This window comes from Oncorhynchus kisutch, linkage group LG19, assembly GCF_002021735.2.
Source record: "Oncorhynchus kisutch isolate 150728-3 linkage group LG19, Okis_V2, whole genome shotgun sequence".
NCBI lineage: Eukaryota > Metazoa > Chordata > Actinopteri > Salmoniformes > Salmonidae > Oncorhynchus > Oncorhynchus kisutch.
This window is the reverse complement of record NC_034192.2, coordinates 21,570,607-21,591,815: the sequence shown is the minus strand read 5'-3', so window position 1 is coordinate 21,591,815 and position 21,209 is coordinate 21,570,607. Positions and strand designations below refer to the sequence as shown.

The following is a 21,209-nucleotide window of genomic DNA, read 5'->3' as shown; positions in this document are numbered from 1 at the left end:
TCTGGACTGTCTCCCTGTCTGGACTGTCTCCCTGTCTGGTCTGTCTACCTGTCTGGTCTGGTCTGTCTACCTGTCTGGTCTGTCTACCTGTCTCCCTGTCTGGTCTGACCCACTATACCTGTCTCCCTGTGTCCCTGTCTGGTCTCTCTCCCTGTACCTGTCTCACTGTGTCCCTGTCTGGTCTCCCTCCCTATACCTGTCGCCCTGTTGCCCAGTCTGGTCTGTCTCCCTGTCTGGTCTGTCTGGACTGTCTGGACTACCTCCCTGTCTTATGTCTTCCTGTTATTGTTTTGTCTGTTTGGTCTGTAGAGATGGATGGTCATGTCTCTGAGCAGAGCAGAGGCGAGCTTCTGTGTCCAGCTGCTGTAGCCAGTTAGTTATATAATCACCCCTGTTTCAGTGCCAGTACCCCGTCCTTCCCTTGCATGTCAATGTCTAGCAGGGGGTTGGGATGGGTTGGTTATCTCATTAGGGTGTTATTTAAAGTGTTTCCCTCCTGTTCTGTGTCCTGCAGCAACACTAAGAGGTTTAAAGAGTCCTGTTCTCTGTCCTTCCTGAAGTTCCATACTGTACTGTACAGGGCCAGACTGGAGAGACTGATCGCAGCCAGGACGCAGCTCCTCACGCAACATTGCAACATCTTCTCTACTCTTTTCTTCTGTCTCTTGATTCTCTGAGGGACACAGAGCCAGGGAGTTGGACAGGGACTGCAGCTCTCTCAGTCCCCTAGCAACCTACCTTCTCTACGGGTAAACCTCAGGACCTCTGCATCCATCAGCTCTCCAGAACCCAACCTAATCCAGCAGAACTACCCCATCTCACCCAAAAGGGTGACAGCAGAGTCAGCCAGAGAAAACAGGCTCTACTCTACCTCTACAGGTCATTGATCTCAGCCCAGCTTTCCAGTAACCAGTACTCATCCCTCAGAAGGCTCCATCGACCATCCCTCTTCTCAGCCCAGCGCCACCTCTCAGATATGGGGAACCACGGCTCTAACCTGGATGATATCCTGGCAGAGGATATGCACCACTGGTACAACAAGTTTATGAAGGAGTCTCCGTCAGGACTCATCACGCTGTTCGAACTCAAGGGCATGCTGGGTCTGCAGGGGATGAACGAGAACGCTACCAGCTACGTGGACCAAGTCTTCTTCACCTTCGACATGGACGGGGTGAGATGATCATGATGATGATGAAGACACACAGGTTTATAGAGGGACTGGGAGTGACAGTGCATTAGGATGGTATAAAGCCAATATAAGTCATGCATTTCAAGTGTATGTTAATGTGGGACCGCTATTGTGACATCGTGACTTTTATTTTGACATTCTATTCTGCATGTTGGGAGAAGAGCAGGGGGAATTGGGTCAGTCTTGAGTTTAGAGTTACTGCAGGTGCCACATTCTAAGTTCTCTCTATTATTTTGTCTCTTTTGTCTCTCACTCAGTCTGCTTAGCTTTCACTGGAGCTGCAGGTCCCTGGTCCCAGATCTGTTTATGCATGATGTGTTTGGCATAACAATCAATGAAAAACAGTGGGCATAAATAGACTAGCACTCAGGCTTGCAGGACCTTACAGTAGGTGTGCCATAGTTTCTTTCTGCAGACTGCACTATCGAGTTGGATGCAGAGATGCAATTGCTGTCATCCGCAGTTTTAATGCATTGGAGTGCATTTTCAGAGTGCATGACATTTTCAATTGTAGACTATAGCAGGTGAGAAGTGGAAGATGGCAGAGCCACTTATAACACTAATATGCTAACATGCTTTGTTATAGAGCTAAGAGCTGAACCATCAGCTGAGAGAACAGGAGCTTCCATTGGCTCACACACACCAATGTGCTTACAGAGCCACTGTGTAGGCCAATATACCTCAGCGGAGCCTGTGTGTGTTTATAGTGTTCTAAGTAGATTTGTGTGTGGTGTAATTTCTGTAGGAGAATGTGTGAGGAATGAGCTGAGTTAACGCAACTGAAGACAATAAACAACTTATTTGGTAGAAAATAGCTTATGTGGCATTAATATTTGACAGAAACATTTATTCTCGAGTCAAAATGTAGTACAACGTGTAAATAGGATAATGTTTGTCATAAAGTCAGTCTCGTCCAAAACTGCAATTTGTGAGAATATTAAGAAAAACATGCCACAGAATGAAGGGTACCGTAACAGTTTTCCTTGGGTTGGATTTATTGCCCACGACCCGATCACTGCGTATAAATCATTTCAAATTCCTTATATTAAGCAAACCAGATGGCACGATTGAATTTTTTATTTATGGATAGCCAGGGGAACACTCCAACTCAGACATTATTGACAAAAGAAGCATGGATTTTAGTGAGTCCACCAGATCAGAGGCAGTTGGGATAACCAGGGATATTCTCTTGAATTTGACACTTTTTTCTGTCTTGCTAAGCATTCAAAGTGTAACAAGTACTTTTGAGGATTAGGGAAAATGTATGGAGTAAAAGTACATTATTTTCTTTGGGAATGTAGTGAAGTAAAAGTTGTCTAAAATATAAATAGTAAAGTACAGATACCCCCAAAAAACTACTTAGGTAGTACTTTAAAATAGTTTTTTCTTAAGTACTTCACACCACTGCAAATCTGTTTGTGCTTTTGCCTACTCCATTGTCATTGTCAAGCTAAACAAAATGATTGGCATGACAATTCCCAGGCTGGCCTCAGAGCAATACAAAATATACTTCATGTATTTCTGAGCACCTCCAAGACGTATGATACCTACCAATGGTCTAGTTACTTTAGGCAGATAGGCAAATAGGGAGGTTGGTTGGGGAGAGTGGCTCGTATTTTAGCCAGGGACATTTCTATTGCAACGAATCCTTCAGAACTAAATTGCTTCATCCAGGATAGGCTAACCCACTTAGCCTGAATGAAATTGCTGATCCGCCAGTTGAGGCCCAACTAAATCAAGCTCCCTCTAGCAAAGATTGCATCATCATCACCTTCATTTGAAAAAGACATCTGATTAATTATTTTATACATTTTATTTCTGTGTGTTAAAAAATGGTCATGTTAAAATATATTACACAATGACAGAATGTATTTTAAACTTCATGCAATGTAGCAATTCTGTATGACGAATAATAAAAAATATCGATATGAGTGGGAAAAAAGGTGGTGCACACCAAAGATGGCATTAACCATAAGTAATACAATAAAGACTGCATTTCTAAAAGCCTATTTCACACCATAGCCTCTTGAATTTGCAAGATAACTTTTTTCATTTTGATTTTGGCACAAATGAAAATGTGTCATTGCCTAGCCCTTGGATTGATGTTTCAGCATTGTCTCAATGAAGAGTTCAGTGTTCAACTTTATTTTTCTAGGCAAGTCAGGAATAAATTCTTATTTTACAATGACCGCCTACTTTAATTCATATGATATTGTTCTACAGCTATTACTTTCCTAATGTAACATATAATTCTAAAAGGAGTGTTGCAGATTTACATACAGAATAATATGAATTGCCTTGAGTTGGCAAGAGAGCAAAAACAGACTGGCACCCAGGCAAGTGGAATAGAATTTGTGACATGAAAACTGTTGAGTAGATGTAGGAGCAGCGATTGTGATCTTTAAATTTGCGTGTTGAGGGAGTGACATAGCTCTAACGTTATCACAGAAAGACACTTAATAGATAAACCTGCTAATTACCTTAACTACCTATGTACTGTAGGTAATCTGGGGATCATACCCGACTACGGTTAATTGACCTACAGTACGCTAACAATGGAAGAGTAGTAAAGTACACACTGCAGAGAAATTCATTTTTTTTTTTCGGTTTCAGTTTACAATGTCCAGACCAGACTGGACATGTTGGTATGATAAACTATGTGGGATTCCTCCTTCAGGGGTTGTTCCCACCGGGTGAATGATCTAAGTGTGCCGTTCTTGAAGTGTGTCTTTAGCTAAGTCATTTAGTTGGCAAAAGCTCAATGGAAAGCTTCGTACAGATGGAGAGAGCTTTAGTGGTGGTGCTGTCGTCAGGGGTGGGTTGTGGGCGGATGTACTGACCAAGACGGACAGGACACGGGTAAACCCAGGACATGACACGGGTAAACCCAGGACATGACACCACACCCACCTACAGTAGGACAGGTAAACTAGGTTAAACTTTATGGTGCATCCAGTGTCCCTAAGACCATGTGTCCAGAGATATATTTAGATATACAGTATGGCTCTATGTATCAAATATATGTAATTACAGCAGGTGGGATATATTCAATCAAATAAATTATTCTGTGCACTGAGGAGACATTGTTTTGACAAAATGGCTGCAATGGCATGCAAAAGTATTGTTGTTTGTACCCTTTCTTCACCCTTTCTCTATCTCTGTTTTAGGACGGGTACATAGATTTTGTAGAGTACATCGCAGCCATCAGCCTGATGCTGAAGGGAGAAATCAACCAGAAACTCAAGTGGTACTTCAAATTGTTTGACCAGGACGGCAACGGGAAAATCGACAAGGATGAGTTGGAGACAATATTCACGGTAATGTAGGCTACACATCTAAAGCAGTCAAGTCTTATGCTAATTGACTAAATAATTTAGGTAATGGACAGGTATTTGTTGGATGTACGAGGCCTGCCAGGATTCTTTACCTTGCTCCCATCAGCACTAGGAAACCTACTGTATGCATGACTAGAGCAAGCTGCAAGAGGCTTAGCTTAGCCTTAGTTGACTTCAAGACAGGGTGACATCACCATGCAAGGTTAAATCTATTCTATTTTGCTAACCATATGCACAACAAATAGTGTGCAACAACACTGCTTATCAGGGCTTCTAAACATGAATCAACATTATGTCTTAAAAACGTTAAAAAACACCAGGTTGGTGACTTCGCATGACATAAAAGTAATGGTTAATTTAACAACTTCCTGGAAAAAGTTGAATGGCATCCAATCCAATCCTCAAATGTTAATCTGAAAAGTTCAAAATAGAAGGCATCAAGGGAGATTCATTTAAAGAAGTAGGTTGGGTTGAATTTGAAATTGGATGAAACAAGGCCACTTATTTAATCTTTGGAGATGAGCTCAACTAATCCCTCCCTCACACAGAGAGAGACAGGAAGGAACTCCCATGCTGTGACCTCATTGGTGGAATGATCTCATTGGTGGTGTGACCATAGAGTTAGAAGTGATAGAAAGGAAAAAGGTACAAAGCCCCTCAGACCATAGATTCTATACTGAACAAAAATATGAACACAAAATGCTGGTCCCATGTTTCATGAGCTGAAATAAAAGATCCCCCGAAATGTTCCATACGCACAAAAAGCTTATTTCTCTCAAATGTTGTGCACAAATGTCTCCTTTGCAAGATAATCGATCCACCTGACAGGTGTGGCATATCAAGAAGCTAATTAAACAGCATGATCATTACACAGGTGCACCTTGTGCTGGGGGCAATAAAAGGCCACTTTAAAATGTGCAGTTCTGTCACACAACACAATGCCACAGATGTCTCAAATTTTGAGGGAGCGTGCAATTGGCATGCTGACTGCAGGATTGTCCACCAGAGCTGTTGCCAGATAATTTAATGTTCATTTCTCTACCATAAGCCACCTCCATTGTTGTTTTAGAGAATTTGGTAGTATGTACAACCGACCTCAAAACCGCAGACCAAGCCCAAGATATACACATCCAGCTACTTCACCTGCGGGATCCTCTGAGACCAGCCACCCATACAGCTGAGGAAACTGTGGTTTTGTGCAACCAAAGAACCAGAAAACATCTCAGGGAAGCTCATCTGTGTGCTCGTCGAACTTACTAGGGGCTTGACTTGACTGCAGTTCGGCGTCGCAACTGACTTCAGTGGGAAAATGCTCACTTTCGTTGGCCACTGGCACACTGGAGAAGTGTGCTCTTCACAGATGAATCCCGGTTTCAACTGTACCGGGCAGATGGCAGAAAGTGTGTATGGCTTTGTGTGGGTGAGCGGTTTGCTGATGTCAACGTTGTGAACAGATTCATTCATCCGCCACCATCACGTCATGTTTCAGCATGATAATGCATGGCCCCATGCTGCAAGGATCTGTACACAATTCCATGTCCCAGTTCTTCCATGGCCTGCATGCTCATTAGACATGTCACCCATTGAGCACGTTTGGAATGCTCTGGACTGACGTTAATGACAGAGTGTTCCAGTTCCCACCAATATCCAGCAACTTCGCACAGCCATAGAAGGGGAGTGTGACAACATTCCACAGGCCACAATCAACAGCCTGAAAAACTCCATGCGAAAGAGATGTGTTGCGATGGAGGTCACACCAGATACAGATACTGTATCCAGATACAGATACTTTTATGAACTGTAAAATCCTTGAAATTGTTGCATGTTTCGTTTATATTTTTGTTCAGTGTGTAATATATAATATACAGTACACTGTATATACAGTGCACTCGGAAAGTATTCCGTATTCAGCTTATTTAAAAAAAAAACATATATCTACACACAATACCCCATAATGGCAAAGCAAAAACAGGTTTTTAGAAATGTTTGCAAATTCATAAAAAAAACTGAAATACTTTATTTACATAAGTATTCAGACCCTTTTGCTATAAGACTTGAATTAATTAATTAATCTCAGGTGCATCCTGTTTCTCAGGTGCATCCTGTTTCTATTGATCATTCTTAATGTTTCTACAACTTCATTGGAGTCCACCTGTGGTAAATTAAATTGATTGGACATGATTTGGAAAGGCACACACCTGTCTATATATCGTCCCACAGTTGACAGTGCATGTTAGAGCAAAAACCAAGCCATGAGGTCAAAGGAATTGTCTGTAGAGCTTCGAGACAGGATTGTGTCAAGGCACAGATCTGGGAAAGGGTACCAAAACATTTCTGTAGCATTGAAGGTCCCCGAAAACACAGTGGCCTCCATCCTTCTTAAATGGAAGAAGATTTGAACCACCTAGACTCTTCCTAGACCAAACTGAGCAATTGGGGGAGAAGGGCCTTGGTCAGGGAGTTGACCAAAAACCCAATGGTCATTCTGACAGAGCTCCAGAATTCCTCTGTGGAGATGGGAGAACCTTCCAGAAAGACAACCATCTCTGCGGCACTCAACCAATCAGGCCTTTATGCCAAGCATCACGTCTGGAGCAAACCTGGCACCATCCCTACGGTGAAGCATGGTGGTGGCAGCATCATGCTGTGAGGATGTTTTTCAGTGGCAGGGACTGGGAGACTAGTCAGGATCGAGGGAAAGATGACTGGAGCAAAGTACAGAGAGATCCTTGATGAAAACCTGCTCCAGAGCGCTTAGGACTTCAGATTGGGGCGAAGGTTCACCTTTCAACAGACACCCCTTACCTGACAGAGCTTGAGAGGATCTGCAGAGAAGAATGGGAGAAACTCCCCAAATACAGGTGTGCCAAGCTTTTAGCGTCCTACTCAAGAAGACTCGGGGCTGTAATCGCTGCCAAAAGGTGCTTCAACAAAGTACTGAGTAAAGGGTCTGAATATTTATGTAAATTCGATATTTCAGCAAATAAAAAACTGTTTTTGCTTTGTTATTATGAGGTATTGTGTGTAGATTGATGAGGGGGAAAAACTATTTAATCAATTTTAGAATAAGGCTGTAATATAACAAAATGTGGAAAAGGTCAAGGGGTCTGAATACTTTCAGAGTGCACTGTATGTACAGTATACTGTATAGTATATATTTTGTATAGTTTTTTACTGCAACTGCCAACCATAGGAGGACTCAGGAGCCCGTTTTAAATTAGTGTAGGCAACCTGCTGCTGTCGCTCTGCTAATCGTCAGATGGGGGGAGGTAAGGAGTTAGGGGGCCCATTGGGTAACTGGCTTGATTGGTTAACTGATAAGTAAAAAAAAAACTGTATTATAAATAAATGTGACTGGTCAGTTGTGCGAGTCGGGCTGAGCCCAAGATGCAAAAAAATATATATAATTACGTAAATGTTGTTATTATTATTATATTATTAACTACAGGGGCCCGGTCTCAATGTTCAAAATACACCAGAGATTTTGCTATTTGCTTGAGTAATTGGAGATGGAAGGAAGTTCCATGTGATCATGGCTCTGTATAATACTGTGCGTTGCCGTGAATTAGTTTTGGACTTGGGTAATGTAAAGAGACCTCTGGTAGCATGTCTTGCTGGGTATTTGAGCTGAATGTTATTTGATTATGCAAATCATATTTTTCATAACTAGAACAGAAGCAATTAATCTCTCATCAACCCTCTACCATGAAGGACTGTCATGCATGTTGTTGATGTTAGTTTGGCATGTGCTGTTAAGGGCAAGGCGTGCTGCTCTGTTTTGAGCCAGCTGCAGCTTTGCTAAGTCTTCCTTTGCTGCACTTGACCATATTAATAGACAGTAATCAAAATGGGACCATATCAGAGCCTGAACAACTAGTACAGTTGATCTGTGTCAAATTCACAGATATACCCCTCCACATCTTCACAACAACTTTGTCAATATGACTTGACCATGATAATTGTGACTCGTTTCAGGAAACTAGGCGTATGTCGCGGGTCACATGAGAGCCATTTGAATGTAATCTTTTTTATTCATCAAAATGCCTTTTTTTTGTGGCCAGAAATGCTTTCTCGAACATGTGAACTTTCATGTGCCTTAATAACAAACTTGTATGCCATCTGTAAATACAAATACAATTGTTAAATTATGAGTCCCGTTGGTTTAGCCACAGAAAAAGCCAGCAACCTTCCCGCTAGCCATCATTGCCTGAGATAATGAGTGGGCTGGACATGCCGAGAGATGAGTTCAGATTGGTCTGGCATATAGCACGCTTCTGTCTTTAAAAAAAATATATTGCTTAGTAGAACTGCATAAGTGTTGCGCTCCACTTTCAAGAGGACCGAGCTTTGAAATCAGTGGAATAAGATAAGATAGCTAAGGAGATAGAGAAAACACCTGTCTCCGGATTACATCTTCAAACTAAGGGAAGCAACCATGGCATCCGTGACAGGGAGAAGCGTCCAACCATGATGTATATGAGTTAGTCTAGCTAGCAACATTTTCAGAAAATACGTTTCTAATTTTGACAAAATCGTATTAATTTCAAATGCAAGTGTGATGTTAGCTAACGAGCCAGCCAGCTATAGCTAACGTTATGTGTATGATCATATTATTCATATGTCAGAGCCATTTTCTTGGCTAGTTATAGCCTAATGTTAGCTAGCTAACATTCAACCTGGTTGGTTTGCTACCTGCAGATTCATGGAGGGTAGTAACGTCAAGAGTTGGGATTGTGGTTGATTGTTTACCTAGCTATCATTTTTTGATCTTTATCATGGGTGTCAAAACTTTTGGACCCTACACCGTATATGTGTCCATGTGTGTGGGTAGATGTCATGCTCTAACGCCAGAGGAGTATACTACGTTCCTAGTTAGATCTGCTCAGGATTTTCTGAAGCTATCCAGTTTCAGTTAACCTCACATTCCAGCTCAGGCTTCATCCATGTTACTGCACAAAAGTGGATATTGATCATGCGCCTGCCACTAACTCCAGGTTATAGTGGGAAATATGCTTTTAGAAGTGCCGTCTTTCATTACTCGGATGATTAATGCCTTCTTTTGGTGTGATTATCAGTGCACAGGCATATTTTTTCTCACTTCTATGGATAAAATAATTTTATTTAAAGGGATACTTCGTGATTTTAGCAATGAGGCTCTTTTTCTACTTCTCTGGGTCAGATGAACTCGAGGATACAATTTTTATGTCACTTAGTGCAGTTTGATGGTAGTTACAAACTAGCGTTAGCATAATGACTGGAAGTCTATGGTATCTGCTAGCATGCTAATATCATTGTGCTAATGCTACTTAGCATTGGCTCACGAAACTACCTCTAACTTCCTTCATACTAAAACACAGAATATATATTTTTTTAAATGGTTAATCTAACTGGGGAAATAGATAAAGGGCCTCATTGCCAAACTCCTTAAGTATCCCTTTAGGGCATGCAAAAAAAAGTTTCAAATGCTTCTAGTCATTACAAAATGTGTAGATTGATATGTACTTGAATATTACTCTTTTTAACACAAAAGTACATTGGATTAATAGAATATATAATCAGTTTTCTTCCTCACATATGTTACGGTGAATAATGGGATGATGACGCACTTCTCGAGAGGGAGGGAATCTGGGACCGTATTCATAAAGTTTCTCAGAGTAGGAGTGTTGATGACCAGTTTGACCTTTTAGAATATAATGAATAAGATTACATGGAAGGGGGTACCTGATTCTAGAAGAGCACTACTACTCTGAGACACTTTATGAATACGGGCCCTGATCTGATTTCTCAGACACTTGATTTAGGGTGAAATTTGTGAAATTTGCCGGCCCCGGAGCAGCTTAGGGCTGAAAGCATTCGTTGCCATAGGAATGTACCTGGCTAAAAGGTGAGCCACCTTTGTGTCAACAGTTATCACAAGTTGAACTCTGAATTGACCAAAGTAAGCTCGCTAACTCCTCTATCCCGCTTTGTAGTAAACCCAGTGTTGGAGGGTAGTGAACTACATGTAGTTAAACTAGTAATTTAACTACATTTTGCAGTAGCTTGGTGGTAGTTCAACGAAATTCAAGTCTAGGTATTGTTTTTAGTAGTTAGTAACTTTTATGCCATGTAGTGGTGTAGCTAACTATTGGAGCTAAACACTACTCTTTTTGAAGGAATAAAATATAGTAGTCTGTTCTTGCAATTTGTCGTCTGACATTTCAGATATGCATATGACATTTTTTCACTAAAAACTTTAGTTAAGAAAACTATATTATCCTTAAGGGTAGCTAGTGTAGCTTAACTTCTTTCAGTGTGAAGTAATTGGTAGCTTGGTAAACTATATTTTCAGAGAAGCTTCCCCAACACTGAGTATACCTTGGTGTGTCTGCCAGGAAACTGGATGAAACTGGATGATCTCTAGTAAGAAAGCACTGCCAGAGCACATAGCTCCTCCTCTCCTTCCAGAGTGGGGAACCCCGGGACACGAAGCACAAACCTATTACTGTGATTTTCACAACAGTGAGCAAATAATAAAAAGACCAAGCTCACCCATGAAACTTCATTTAAGTTTATTTACACTATTCCCTCTCTAAACCTTTATCTCCTGTTGAAACGAACAGGTGGAGACTTTGTAGACCTGGCCTATATTCAGTATATCTTGAGAGATATGGATCTGATTTCGGGTATGGCGACCGTGAGGTGGTCAGGTGAAGGTGATCCATTTGGCATTTCTTTAAAAAAAAGTATGCCTCTCAAATAGAATAGAACTCTAAAGTCCAGAAATAACTGAAACGTTAGGCAACTGCATGTTATGGCAAGTACTAGATCGAGAAATAAAGATAATCAAACACACCGAAACAACGTGACCATGGACCAAGTAGCTGATGACTTGACTAAGTGAGTTTAGAGACACTTCTAACAGACATTTGCACTGGCAATTAAAACTGTCTAAGGAGATGAAGAAAAATCTAAACTGATATGACTGAACTGGGTAAACATGCGGAGAAGGCTGAAACCAGGTTAACCCTGGAGGAAATCGGATGAGAAAAGCTCAAGAATACAGTGGATGAACAAAAATACATCATTAAGGGTCTTACTGAAAGATTAAACGGGATGGAGGACTTCAGTTGCCGTTCAAAGTTTTGTTTTGGAAATTTCCCAGAAAGCTGGTCAGGCGGCCCAAGAGGGGACACGAGCAACAAATCAAGGGGCATCATCAAAGTTACTTAACTATAAAAACATATAATCAAAGATAAAGTTCTACGACTGGTCATACAAGCCAAAAAGTCGGGAGTCAGATGTTTGATCTATGAGGACCATCGGATCTACATCAACGCCGACATGAGACCTCTACATAAAACGCAGAGAATTCGACCCCATAAAGAGAGAACTATGGGGAAACAAATCCTGTTCACTTGTACCCCACAACTATGAGTCAAATTGAAGGGAAGAGATGTCACACTGATATCAGCAAAATAAGCTACCCGATTCCTGGATAACCTGGAAAAGGAGAATGATGGAAATGGCAATGAACTAAATGTATTTATTACAGGACAGCCTCTCAACCGACAATGTACGACAGATGGGGCCAGATGATGTACGACAGATGGGGCACTGGACTATTGAACTGTTTAGGCTACTGAATTGAGACAAATCAAATATAATGGAATATTACACCCCACCACATTGACACAAAAGAGAAAGGTATGTTTGTTAATGCCTTCACTCACACACCTATTGAAAAGACAATCACAGCACCACTCAAACCATCTGTCTAAATGAATAACACTTTAATTACTGTTGGCTATGTAGCCTAAATGACAACCCATTAATTGGTAGGCTATAGATCTATCTATTTAGGTATTGAACTGACAATTGAACAAGATGTCATGATGAATGCCATGATCTGGACAATTGTTTTTGAATGCTCCCCTGCCGATAGGCTTTAAAGCCCTGATTGGGTGGGAAGAATTTACACGAAAAAAGATGGAGTGATAAATTGTCATACAGCCTAAGACACTGAAATTGTTAGCACACAGTACTTTTATTTCCGTTGCTCTCACCCTTATTTTAAATTTTTATTTACTTTTGCCCAAATTAAGGCATGATAACAGGGAAATGGATATATGAATTGAAAAATGTGGGCCACATGATATCATCATGTGTCAATGATTATTTTATTTTTATTCTCCCATAGAAAGTAAAATAAATAATGTTAATGATTTGCACTGCAGTGCTAGCTGTGCCACCAGAGACTCTGGGTTCGAGCCCAGGCTCTGTCGCAAAATTGGCCTAGCGTCGTCCGGGTTAGGGAGGGTTTGGCCGGTAGGGATATCCTTGTCTCATCGCGCACTAGCGACTCCTGTGGCGGGCCGGGCGCAGTGCACTCTAACCAAGTCGCCAGGTGCACGGTGTTTCCTCCGACACATTTGTGCGGCTGGCTTCCCGGGTTGAATGCGCGCTGTGTTAAGAAGCAGTGCGGCTTGGTTGGGTTGTGTTTCGGAGGACGCATGGCTTTCGACCTTCGTCTCTCCCGAGCCCGTACGGGAGTTGTAGCGATGAGACAAAATAGTAACAACTAACAATTGGATACCACGAAATTGGGGAGAAAAGGGGGTAAAATAAAAAAAATACAAATAATAATAATGTTAATGAATGTGTTGAATTAGTTTTGAAGAAACACGGGCAGCTTCTAAAACGGAGAGACAAACAAGCAGGCTACGAAGCCCGCAGTTACAGAGCCTTGTAAAAGTATTCACCACCCTTGGCAATTTCTTATTTTGTTGCATTACAACCTGTAATTTAAATGGATGTTTATTTCTATTTCATGTAATGGACATACACAAAATAGTTCAAATTGGTAAAATGAAAAATACAATTTTCAAAAAGTGCATATGTATTCACCCCGGTTTCTATGAAGCCCCTAAATAAGATCTAGTGCAACCAATTATCTTCAGAAGTCACATAATTAGTTAAATAAAGTCCACCTGTGTGCAATCTAAGTGTCACATGATCTGTCAAATGATCTCAGTAAATATACACCTGTTCTGAAAGGCCCCAGAGTCTGCAACACCACTAAACAAGGGGCACCACCAAGCAAGGGGCACCATGAAGAATAAGGAGCTCGCCAAACAGGTCAGGGACAAAGTTGTGGAGAAGTCCATATCAGGGTTGGGTTATAAAAAATATCTGAAACTTTGAACATCCCACAGAGCACCATTAAATCCATTATTTATATTTTTTTAAGAATATGGCACCACAACAAACCTGTCAAGAGAGGGCCGCCCACCAAAACTCACAGACCAGGCAAGGAGGGCATTAAGCAGAGAGGCAACAAAGAGACCAAAGATAACCCTGAAGGAGCTGTCCATAGGATCACTTTAATCCGTACACTCCACAGAGCTGGGATTTATGGAAGAGTGGTCAGAAAAAAGCCATTGCTTAAAGAAAAAAAAAAGCACAGAGTGGCAGACAGGTTCATGGTCAAGGCAGGCAGAATGGTCAGGCAGGCGGGTACAAAGTCCAGAAACAGGCAAAGGTCAAAACCAGGAGAACGCAAAAAGCAGGAGAACGGGAAAAACGCTGGTTGACTTGGAAACATACAAGACGAACTGGCACACAGAGACAGGAAACAGGGATAAATACACTGGGAAAAACAAGGGACACCTGGAGGGGGTGGAGACAATAACGAGGACAGGTGAAACTGATCAAGGTGTGACAATGAGACTAAAATTTAGCTTTTTTTGCCATCAAGGAAAACGCTATGCCTGGCACAAACCCAACACCTCTCATCACCCCGAGAACACCACCCCCACAGTGACGCATGGTGGTGGCAGCATAATGGTGTGGGGATGTTTGTCATCTGCAGGGACTGGGAAACAGGTCAGAATTGAAGGAATGATGGATGTCGCTATATACAGGGTAATTCTTGAGGGAAACCTGTTTCGGTCTTCAAGAGATTTGGGGGGGGGGGGGGTGAATAGTTATGCACGCTCAAGTTTTCAGTTTTAGTTTTATTTCTTGTTTGTTTCCCAATAAAAAATATTTTGCAACTTAAAAGTGGTAGGCATGTTAAGAAAATCAAATGATAAAAATCCCCCGAGAATCTATTTTAATTCCAGGTTTGTAAGGCAACAAAATAGGAAAAATGCCAAGGGGGTGAAAACTTTCGCAAGCGACTGTATGCACCATTCAGTTACTAGTTCCAGCTCTGTGTTGGACAATTATATAAAAATAAATTCATGAACTGAATCTCAAGGAGGAATATACAAGAAATGTAGCTATGCCAACTGAACATGTAGCCGATAAACTCTGAAAAATCAAGTGAATAAATGGACGTAGTCGCTTTGCCTCTATTGTTTGTGTGCAGCACACTGGAGCTGTAGGCTACTCCAGTAGGCTGTAGGGTACTCCATAGGCCTGCATCGGTTTGCATTTATTTGATTGGAGAATTATTATATGGAGAGTTGAACAAATATCTCTCTTTAATATACTATAATGATGCCTAATAATCAAATTCATTTGATTCTAAATAAACACAGTGATGGCAAGTGCTTTTTATGTTGTTTTTGTCTTGTTATTGACCCTGAGAGGGATAACCTATTCCTTTCCGTTGGGTTAAAACAACAAACAAGAAGTAGACCTATCACGCTGGCCAGGACAAATTATTAATGTATACTTTAGAAGTGTCTCATCTATCTCACAAGGTAGAACCAGCCCTAGACAGGACTGCATAATAATAATCACTATATTTACTAACTATACTAATTGACTGTACATAGCATGGACAAATACACTGTGTACAAAACAACATCTCATGAAAGGCGGGGACTGTGAACAGGGCGGGATTAAGAAATCATAGACCCTGGGGCATTGGTTTTGGCCCGCATGCTGCCCAAACGGCGTCCTTCCCGACAGTAGGCATACCAGTAACTGCCAAAATAAAGGAACCACTTGAGTAAATGAGGGATACAAAGTACACTGGGTATACAAAACATTAAGAACACCTGCTCTTTCCATGACAGACTGACAAGGTGAATCCAATTGAAAGCTATGATCCCTTATTTATGTCACTTGTTAAATCCACTTCAATCAGTGTAGAAGAAGGATTTATTTTTATTTTTAAAGAAGGATTTTTAAGCCTTGAGACATGGACTGTGTATGTGCCATTCAGAGGGTGAATTGTCAAGCAAAAATAATTAAGTGCCATTGAACAGGGTATGGTAGTAGGTGCCAGGCACACCGGTTTGAGTGTGTCAATAACTGCAATGTTGCTGGGCCAAGTCTGTCCAAGACTATATATATATATATTTTCTCTTTGTATTGCATAGAGACATAGTCACTGACCAATAACCTACATTTAAGGGAGTGGCCACTACGGAAGCACCAATAAGGTTGTCTTTCACCTGTGCAACATTACAGGACAGATTCATGTGGGAAACATCAACAGCCAGGTCTCCCGTGACACAAGTCAGTATTAGACATTTCTGAGGACATCGGGAGATGATGTGAAAATCGGACACTAGGGGCAACAATGAGCACTTACCTTCCAGTAGGTTTAAGTTTTTCTAGGGTGTTGTGGACAGGGATAGTGGATGGGCATGTGCATCTGCCACTGGTGCAAAAGGTCGCATGCTTGAATCCAGCGATAGAAAGTTGTTTTTAAGATGTTTGTTTTAAACCTAACTTAACCCTTACCTTAACCATTCAGAGTTAATATCTAACCTTAAGATTTTGGAGTTGATGCCTAAACTTAACCCTAACCTTTAAAATTCAGAGTTAATGCCTGAACTTAACCCTAACCTTAAAAATTCAGAGTTAATGCCTAAACTTAAACACTTCGAAATTTGATGTTCGGAAAACAACTTTGAAATTTGAAGTTTGAGAAACATGGATGAATGTCTAATTTTGACGTGAAACTGTGAGATCTTGTTGAGAATCAATGGGGAAAGGAGAGGGTGGGAAAGAGGAACATGAGGGATTTACTGTTTTAATTACTACCTTGTGTTTTGTGAATACATGCACACTAACATGCTTGAGGATTCATACAACACTATTTTCATTGTTTGTTTAAATTTTAAATTGTGTTTTTTACGTTGGATAGAAGTAGACTCAGAGCTAGAAAATGGTATATCATACACTACAGTTAACGAACAATGGGAAAGTAATTCTGCTTTGAAAGTTGATGACGCCTTTTTTGAGAAAATGGCACTTAAATGTTTTGGTACACCTACTGGAGAGCTCTCCTTTGTCTACACCCATTCAGCATCATTCACACTCTCTTAGGCCTTAGCCCCACCCATCTCTTTAAGGATTCACATGTGAGGCCATGTGCTAAACAGAGTGTGTATGGTAGTGTACTAAACAACACACAGATCATACACTACACAGATCATACATGTAATGTTAGCTAGCAAGCCAGCCAGCTAACATTAGCTAGCTAGCTAACAGTATTCTTTAAAGTGCAATGAAATTTAATTTCTGACATAATGAGGAACATGTAATATCTGAAAATGTAGCTAGCTAGAATCTCTTACCTAAATACATGGGATGAACACTTCTCCCTCGCTGTCACAGATGCCACGGATGACCTGAGTTTGAAGATGTAATCTGGAGACAGGTGTTTTATACAACAGCCTTATGTGAAAAGTGGAGAGCCTTAACAACACTTTTGCAGTTCTTCGTAATATCTTTTTTAAAAAGCCACGTTAGAAAGGATTACCTACACATACTGAGCAGCCCATGTTACACAGTTGAAGTCGGAAGTTTACATACACCTTAGCCAAATACATTTAAGCACAGTTTTTCACAATTCCTGCCGTTTAATCCTAGTAAAAATTCACTGTCTTAGGTCAGTTAGGATCACCACTTTATTTTAAGAATGTGAAAGGTCAGAATAATAGTAGAGAGATTTATTTATTTCAGATTTGATTTCATTCATCACATTCCCAGTGAGTCAGAAGTTTACATAAAATCAATTAGTATTTGGTAGCATTGCCTTTAAATGGTTTAAGTTGGGTCAATCATTTCGTGTAGCCTTCCACAAGCTTCTCACAATAAGTTGTGTGAATTTTGGTCCATTTCTCCTGACAGAGCTGGTGTAACTGAGTCAGGTTTGTAGGCCTCCTCCTCGCACACGCCTTTTCAGTTCTGCCCACAAATTTTCTATAGGATTGAGGTCAGGGCTTTGTGATGGCCACTCCAATACCTTCCCTTTGTTGTCCTTTGCAACTATATTTGGGGTCATTGTCCATTTGGAAGACCCATTTGCAACCAAGCTTTAACTTCCTGACTGATGTCTTGAGATGTTGCTTCCATATATCCACATAATTTTCCTACCTCATGATGCCATCTATTTTGTGAAGTGCACCAGTCCCTCCTGCAGCAAAGCACCCCAACAACATGATGCTTCCACCCCCGTGCTTCCCGGTATGGATGGTGTTCTTCGGCTTGCAAGCCTCCCCCTTTTTCCTCCAAACATTATGATGGTCGTTATGGCCAAACAGTTCTATTTTTGTTTCATCAGACCAGAGGACATTTCTCCAAAAGGTACGATCTTTGTCCCCATGTGCAGTTGCAAACCGTAGTCGGGCTTTTTTATGACGGTTTTCGAGCATTGGCTTCTTCCTTGCTGAGCGGCCTTTCAGGTTATGTCGATATAGGACTGTGAATAGCGGCAGGGTAGCCTAGTGGTTAGAGTGTTGGACTAATAACCGGAAGGTTGCAAGTTCAAACCCCCGAGCTGAAAAGGTACAAATCTGTCGTTCTGCCCCTGAACAGGCAGTTAACCCACTGTTCCTAGGCTGTCATTGAAAATAAGAATTTGTTCTTAACTGACTTACCTAGTTAAATAAAGGTAAAAAAAATATATATATATATATATATATATATATAGATCATTTTGTACCTGTTTCCGCCAGCATCTTCACAAGGTCCTTTGCTGTTGTTCTGGGATTGATTTGCACTTTTCGCACCAAAGTACATTCATCTCTAGGAGACAGAAGGCGTTTCCTTCCTGAGCGGTATGACGGCTGCGTGGTCCCATGGTGTTTATACTTGCGTACTATTGTTTGTACAGATGAATGTAGTACATTCAGGCATTTGGAAATTGCCTATCAGAAGCTTCTAAAGACATGACATAATTTTCTGGAATTTCCCAAGCTGTTCAGAGGCACAGTCAACTTAGTGTATGGAAACTTCTGACCCACTGGAAGGCCACTCTAAAATGTGCAGTTTTGTCACACAACACAATGCAACAGATGTCCCAAGTTTTGAGGGAGTGTGCAATTGGCATCCGGACTGCAGGAATGTCCAACAGAGCTGCTGCTAGGGAATATAATGTTTATGTCTCTACCATAAGCCACCTCCATTGTTCGTTTTAGAGAATTTGATAGTACATCCAACCGGCCTCACGACCGCAGACCACATGTCACCAGGACCTCCACACCCGGCTTCTTCACCGGCGGGATCGTCTGAGAGGTTGGGGGGGGGGGGGGGGGCTATTCCCTCCCAGGCCCACCCATGACTGCACCAGTGCCGAGTCATGTGAAATCCATAGATTAGGACTAATCCATAGAATAGACCTAATGAATGTATTTCATTTGACTGATTTCCTTCTATGAAGTGTAACTCAGTAAAATCTTTGAAATTGTTGCATGTTGCATTTATATTTTTTGTTATGTACAATGGGGCAAAAAAGTATTTAGTCAGCCACCAATTGTGCAAGTTCTCCAACTTAAAAAGATGAGAGAGGTCTGTAATTTTCATCATAGGTACACTTCAATTATGACAGACAAAATGAGAAAAAAAATCCAGAAAATCACATTGTAGGATTTTAAATTTATTTATTTGCAAATTATGGTGGAAAATAAGAGCGGCTTGTTCTAATCCAATCCCGTTGCAGCAGGCTCAACCGATACCCCGCCCGTTTCTTTACAGGCAGAAGAACTAGCCAATAGTTGTTTAGAGCACACAGCGCTTCACACTGTTTGAGTGAAAGAGAGATGTGTGCTGGCAGCTGAATTTAGCTTTTTTCCGATCACGGATAATACAAAAAATACTTGTCATCATTGTATTCCAAAAATGCTGCATATCCGTTGCAATACTTGTTTTGTCCAAGTACTCGGCACACCCCTAAGAAGCAACGCTTGTCCTGAATGCAGTCTCCTGCTGTAATGCTGAATTTCCATGATGCGGATTGAATAGATTGAAAAATAAATCTATGATGATGGTGGCATGTTTTTAAAGACAAACTAACACTTTGTTTTGCTAGCCTTTTCCAATAGATATTTGTGGTTGTAATAATAGTTTTTTAGGCAATATGTTATTTTGATTCATGCATTTGCAGTTTTTAGGGATTTCTGTGTCTTGTATCAACTGTTTTGAATATCGACAACATTGTTTCAAGAATTGTATTCAAGCAATTAAGAAATGTTTCTCTCTCTCTCTCTCTCTCTCTCTCTCTCTCTCTCTCTCAGGCAATCCAGGACATCACGCGGAACCAGGATGTCACCCCAGAGGAGATTGTGTCGCTCATATTCGAGAAGATCGACATCAACGGAGAGGGTAAGAGTCACCACCTGTCTGTCCTCCTGGAGGTTATTGTGAGTTGACCCCTGACTTGTCCCCTCCTCCCCCCTCAGGTGAGCTGACCCTAGAGGAGTTCATTGAGGGGGCGAAGGGTCACGACGACATCATGGAGATGCTGAAGAAGATGATGGACCTCACGCCCGTACTCATCATCATCGTCCAAGGAATAGTAGTCTGAGAGAGGCCTGGCCAACCACTGCCGTAGCCACTATGTACACCTGCGTCCGGGGAGAGAGAAGACAGAAAGACTTAAGTCCATTACAAACATTTACCCCACAAACTAATAATTGTGAGATTTTCCCGCACAATGAACCTGAGGGAATGCGTTACCTGATGAAACAAGACTGTTGTTCCCCAATGAGGCTTCTATGTCACACTGCCAGGTCTGGGGGTGGAGACAATATAGTCCGTACATAGTGGATCCTAGGAAGAGAAGCAGCTAACAGGGTTCCGAATAACTAATTAATAAATAGTCCCAGACTGCTGAAGACTGAGGCATCCAGTCCTATACTGCAGCCCACTAACCACCCACAGATGACGGGATGGATGAAGGGAGGATGACATTGAGAGACCCTTTTTCAACACCATCACAACAAACAAACTGAATGACAGAGAACATTTAAAGGGACAGCTATGGAGAGCGGTAAAGATACCATCTTCACATTCTACCTGTTTGTGTTTGCTCTCTGACCACTCAGCAAGATGAACACTTGGATTCTGAGAGAGAGAGAGAATTCTCTATCATAAATCATCACTATAGGGCCAGGAGTTTTCCTGACCATTTGACCGCGACAAGGAGATGCTTTGGGCTTTAATTATAGGCTATGTTCAGGAGTCAGGTCACATGGTCAGGTAAAGGTCTTGTGTCGAATCATCTCCTCTGTAGGTATGACCATAAACAGGCACAGATAGAGACCCTAGGGGTTCTGAAGTGCCTGCCCTTTTTCCATCCTCTCGATTGGTGGAATTACTTTGTTCTTTTTTTCCCAGCCCTTATCCCCCTCTTGAGACACCAGGAGAGGCGAGAGCGTCATGTTGCCATTTTTAAAGTCACGCACCCTCCCCCCGTCCTTGACCTTTCCTTAATAAGTCTATATTACACAGAATCTTATTAT

General features: G+C 41.4%; 1 protein-coding gene across 1 annotated transcript; it reads left to right on the top strand.

Moving 5' to 3' along the window:
* The first annotated feature begins 873 nt into the window (after positions 1-873).
* On the top strand, positions 874-20,971 carry guca1d (guanylate cyclase activator 1d). The gene is made up of 4 exons (XM_020452536.2): positions 874-1,171; positions 4,357-4,506; positions 19,983-20,070; positions 20,148-20,971. The coding sequence occupies exons 1-4, from the start codon at positions 977-979 to the stop codon at positions 20,270-20,272; spliced, it is 558 nt and encodes a 185-aa protein (XP_020308125.1). The 5' UTR covers positions 874-976; the 3' UTR covers positions 20,273-20,971.
* Positions 20,972-21,209: the final 238 nt, after the last annotated feature.

Coding starts and splice junctions, on each gene's coding strand:
- guca1d (XM_020452536.2), top strand. CDS start 977: ATGGGGAACCACGGCTCTAACCTGGATGATATCCTGGCAGAGGATATG. Junction 4,507..19,982: donor AGTTGGAGACAATATTCACG/GTAATGTAGGCT, acceptor TCTCTCTCTCAG/GCAATCCAGGACATCACGCG. Junction 20,071..20,147: donor GATCGACATCAACGGAGAGG/GTAAGAGTCACC, acceptor CTCCCCCCTCAG/GTGAGCTGACCCTAGAGGAG.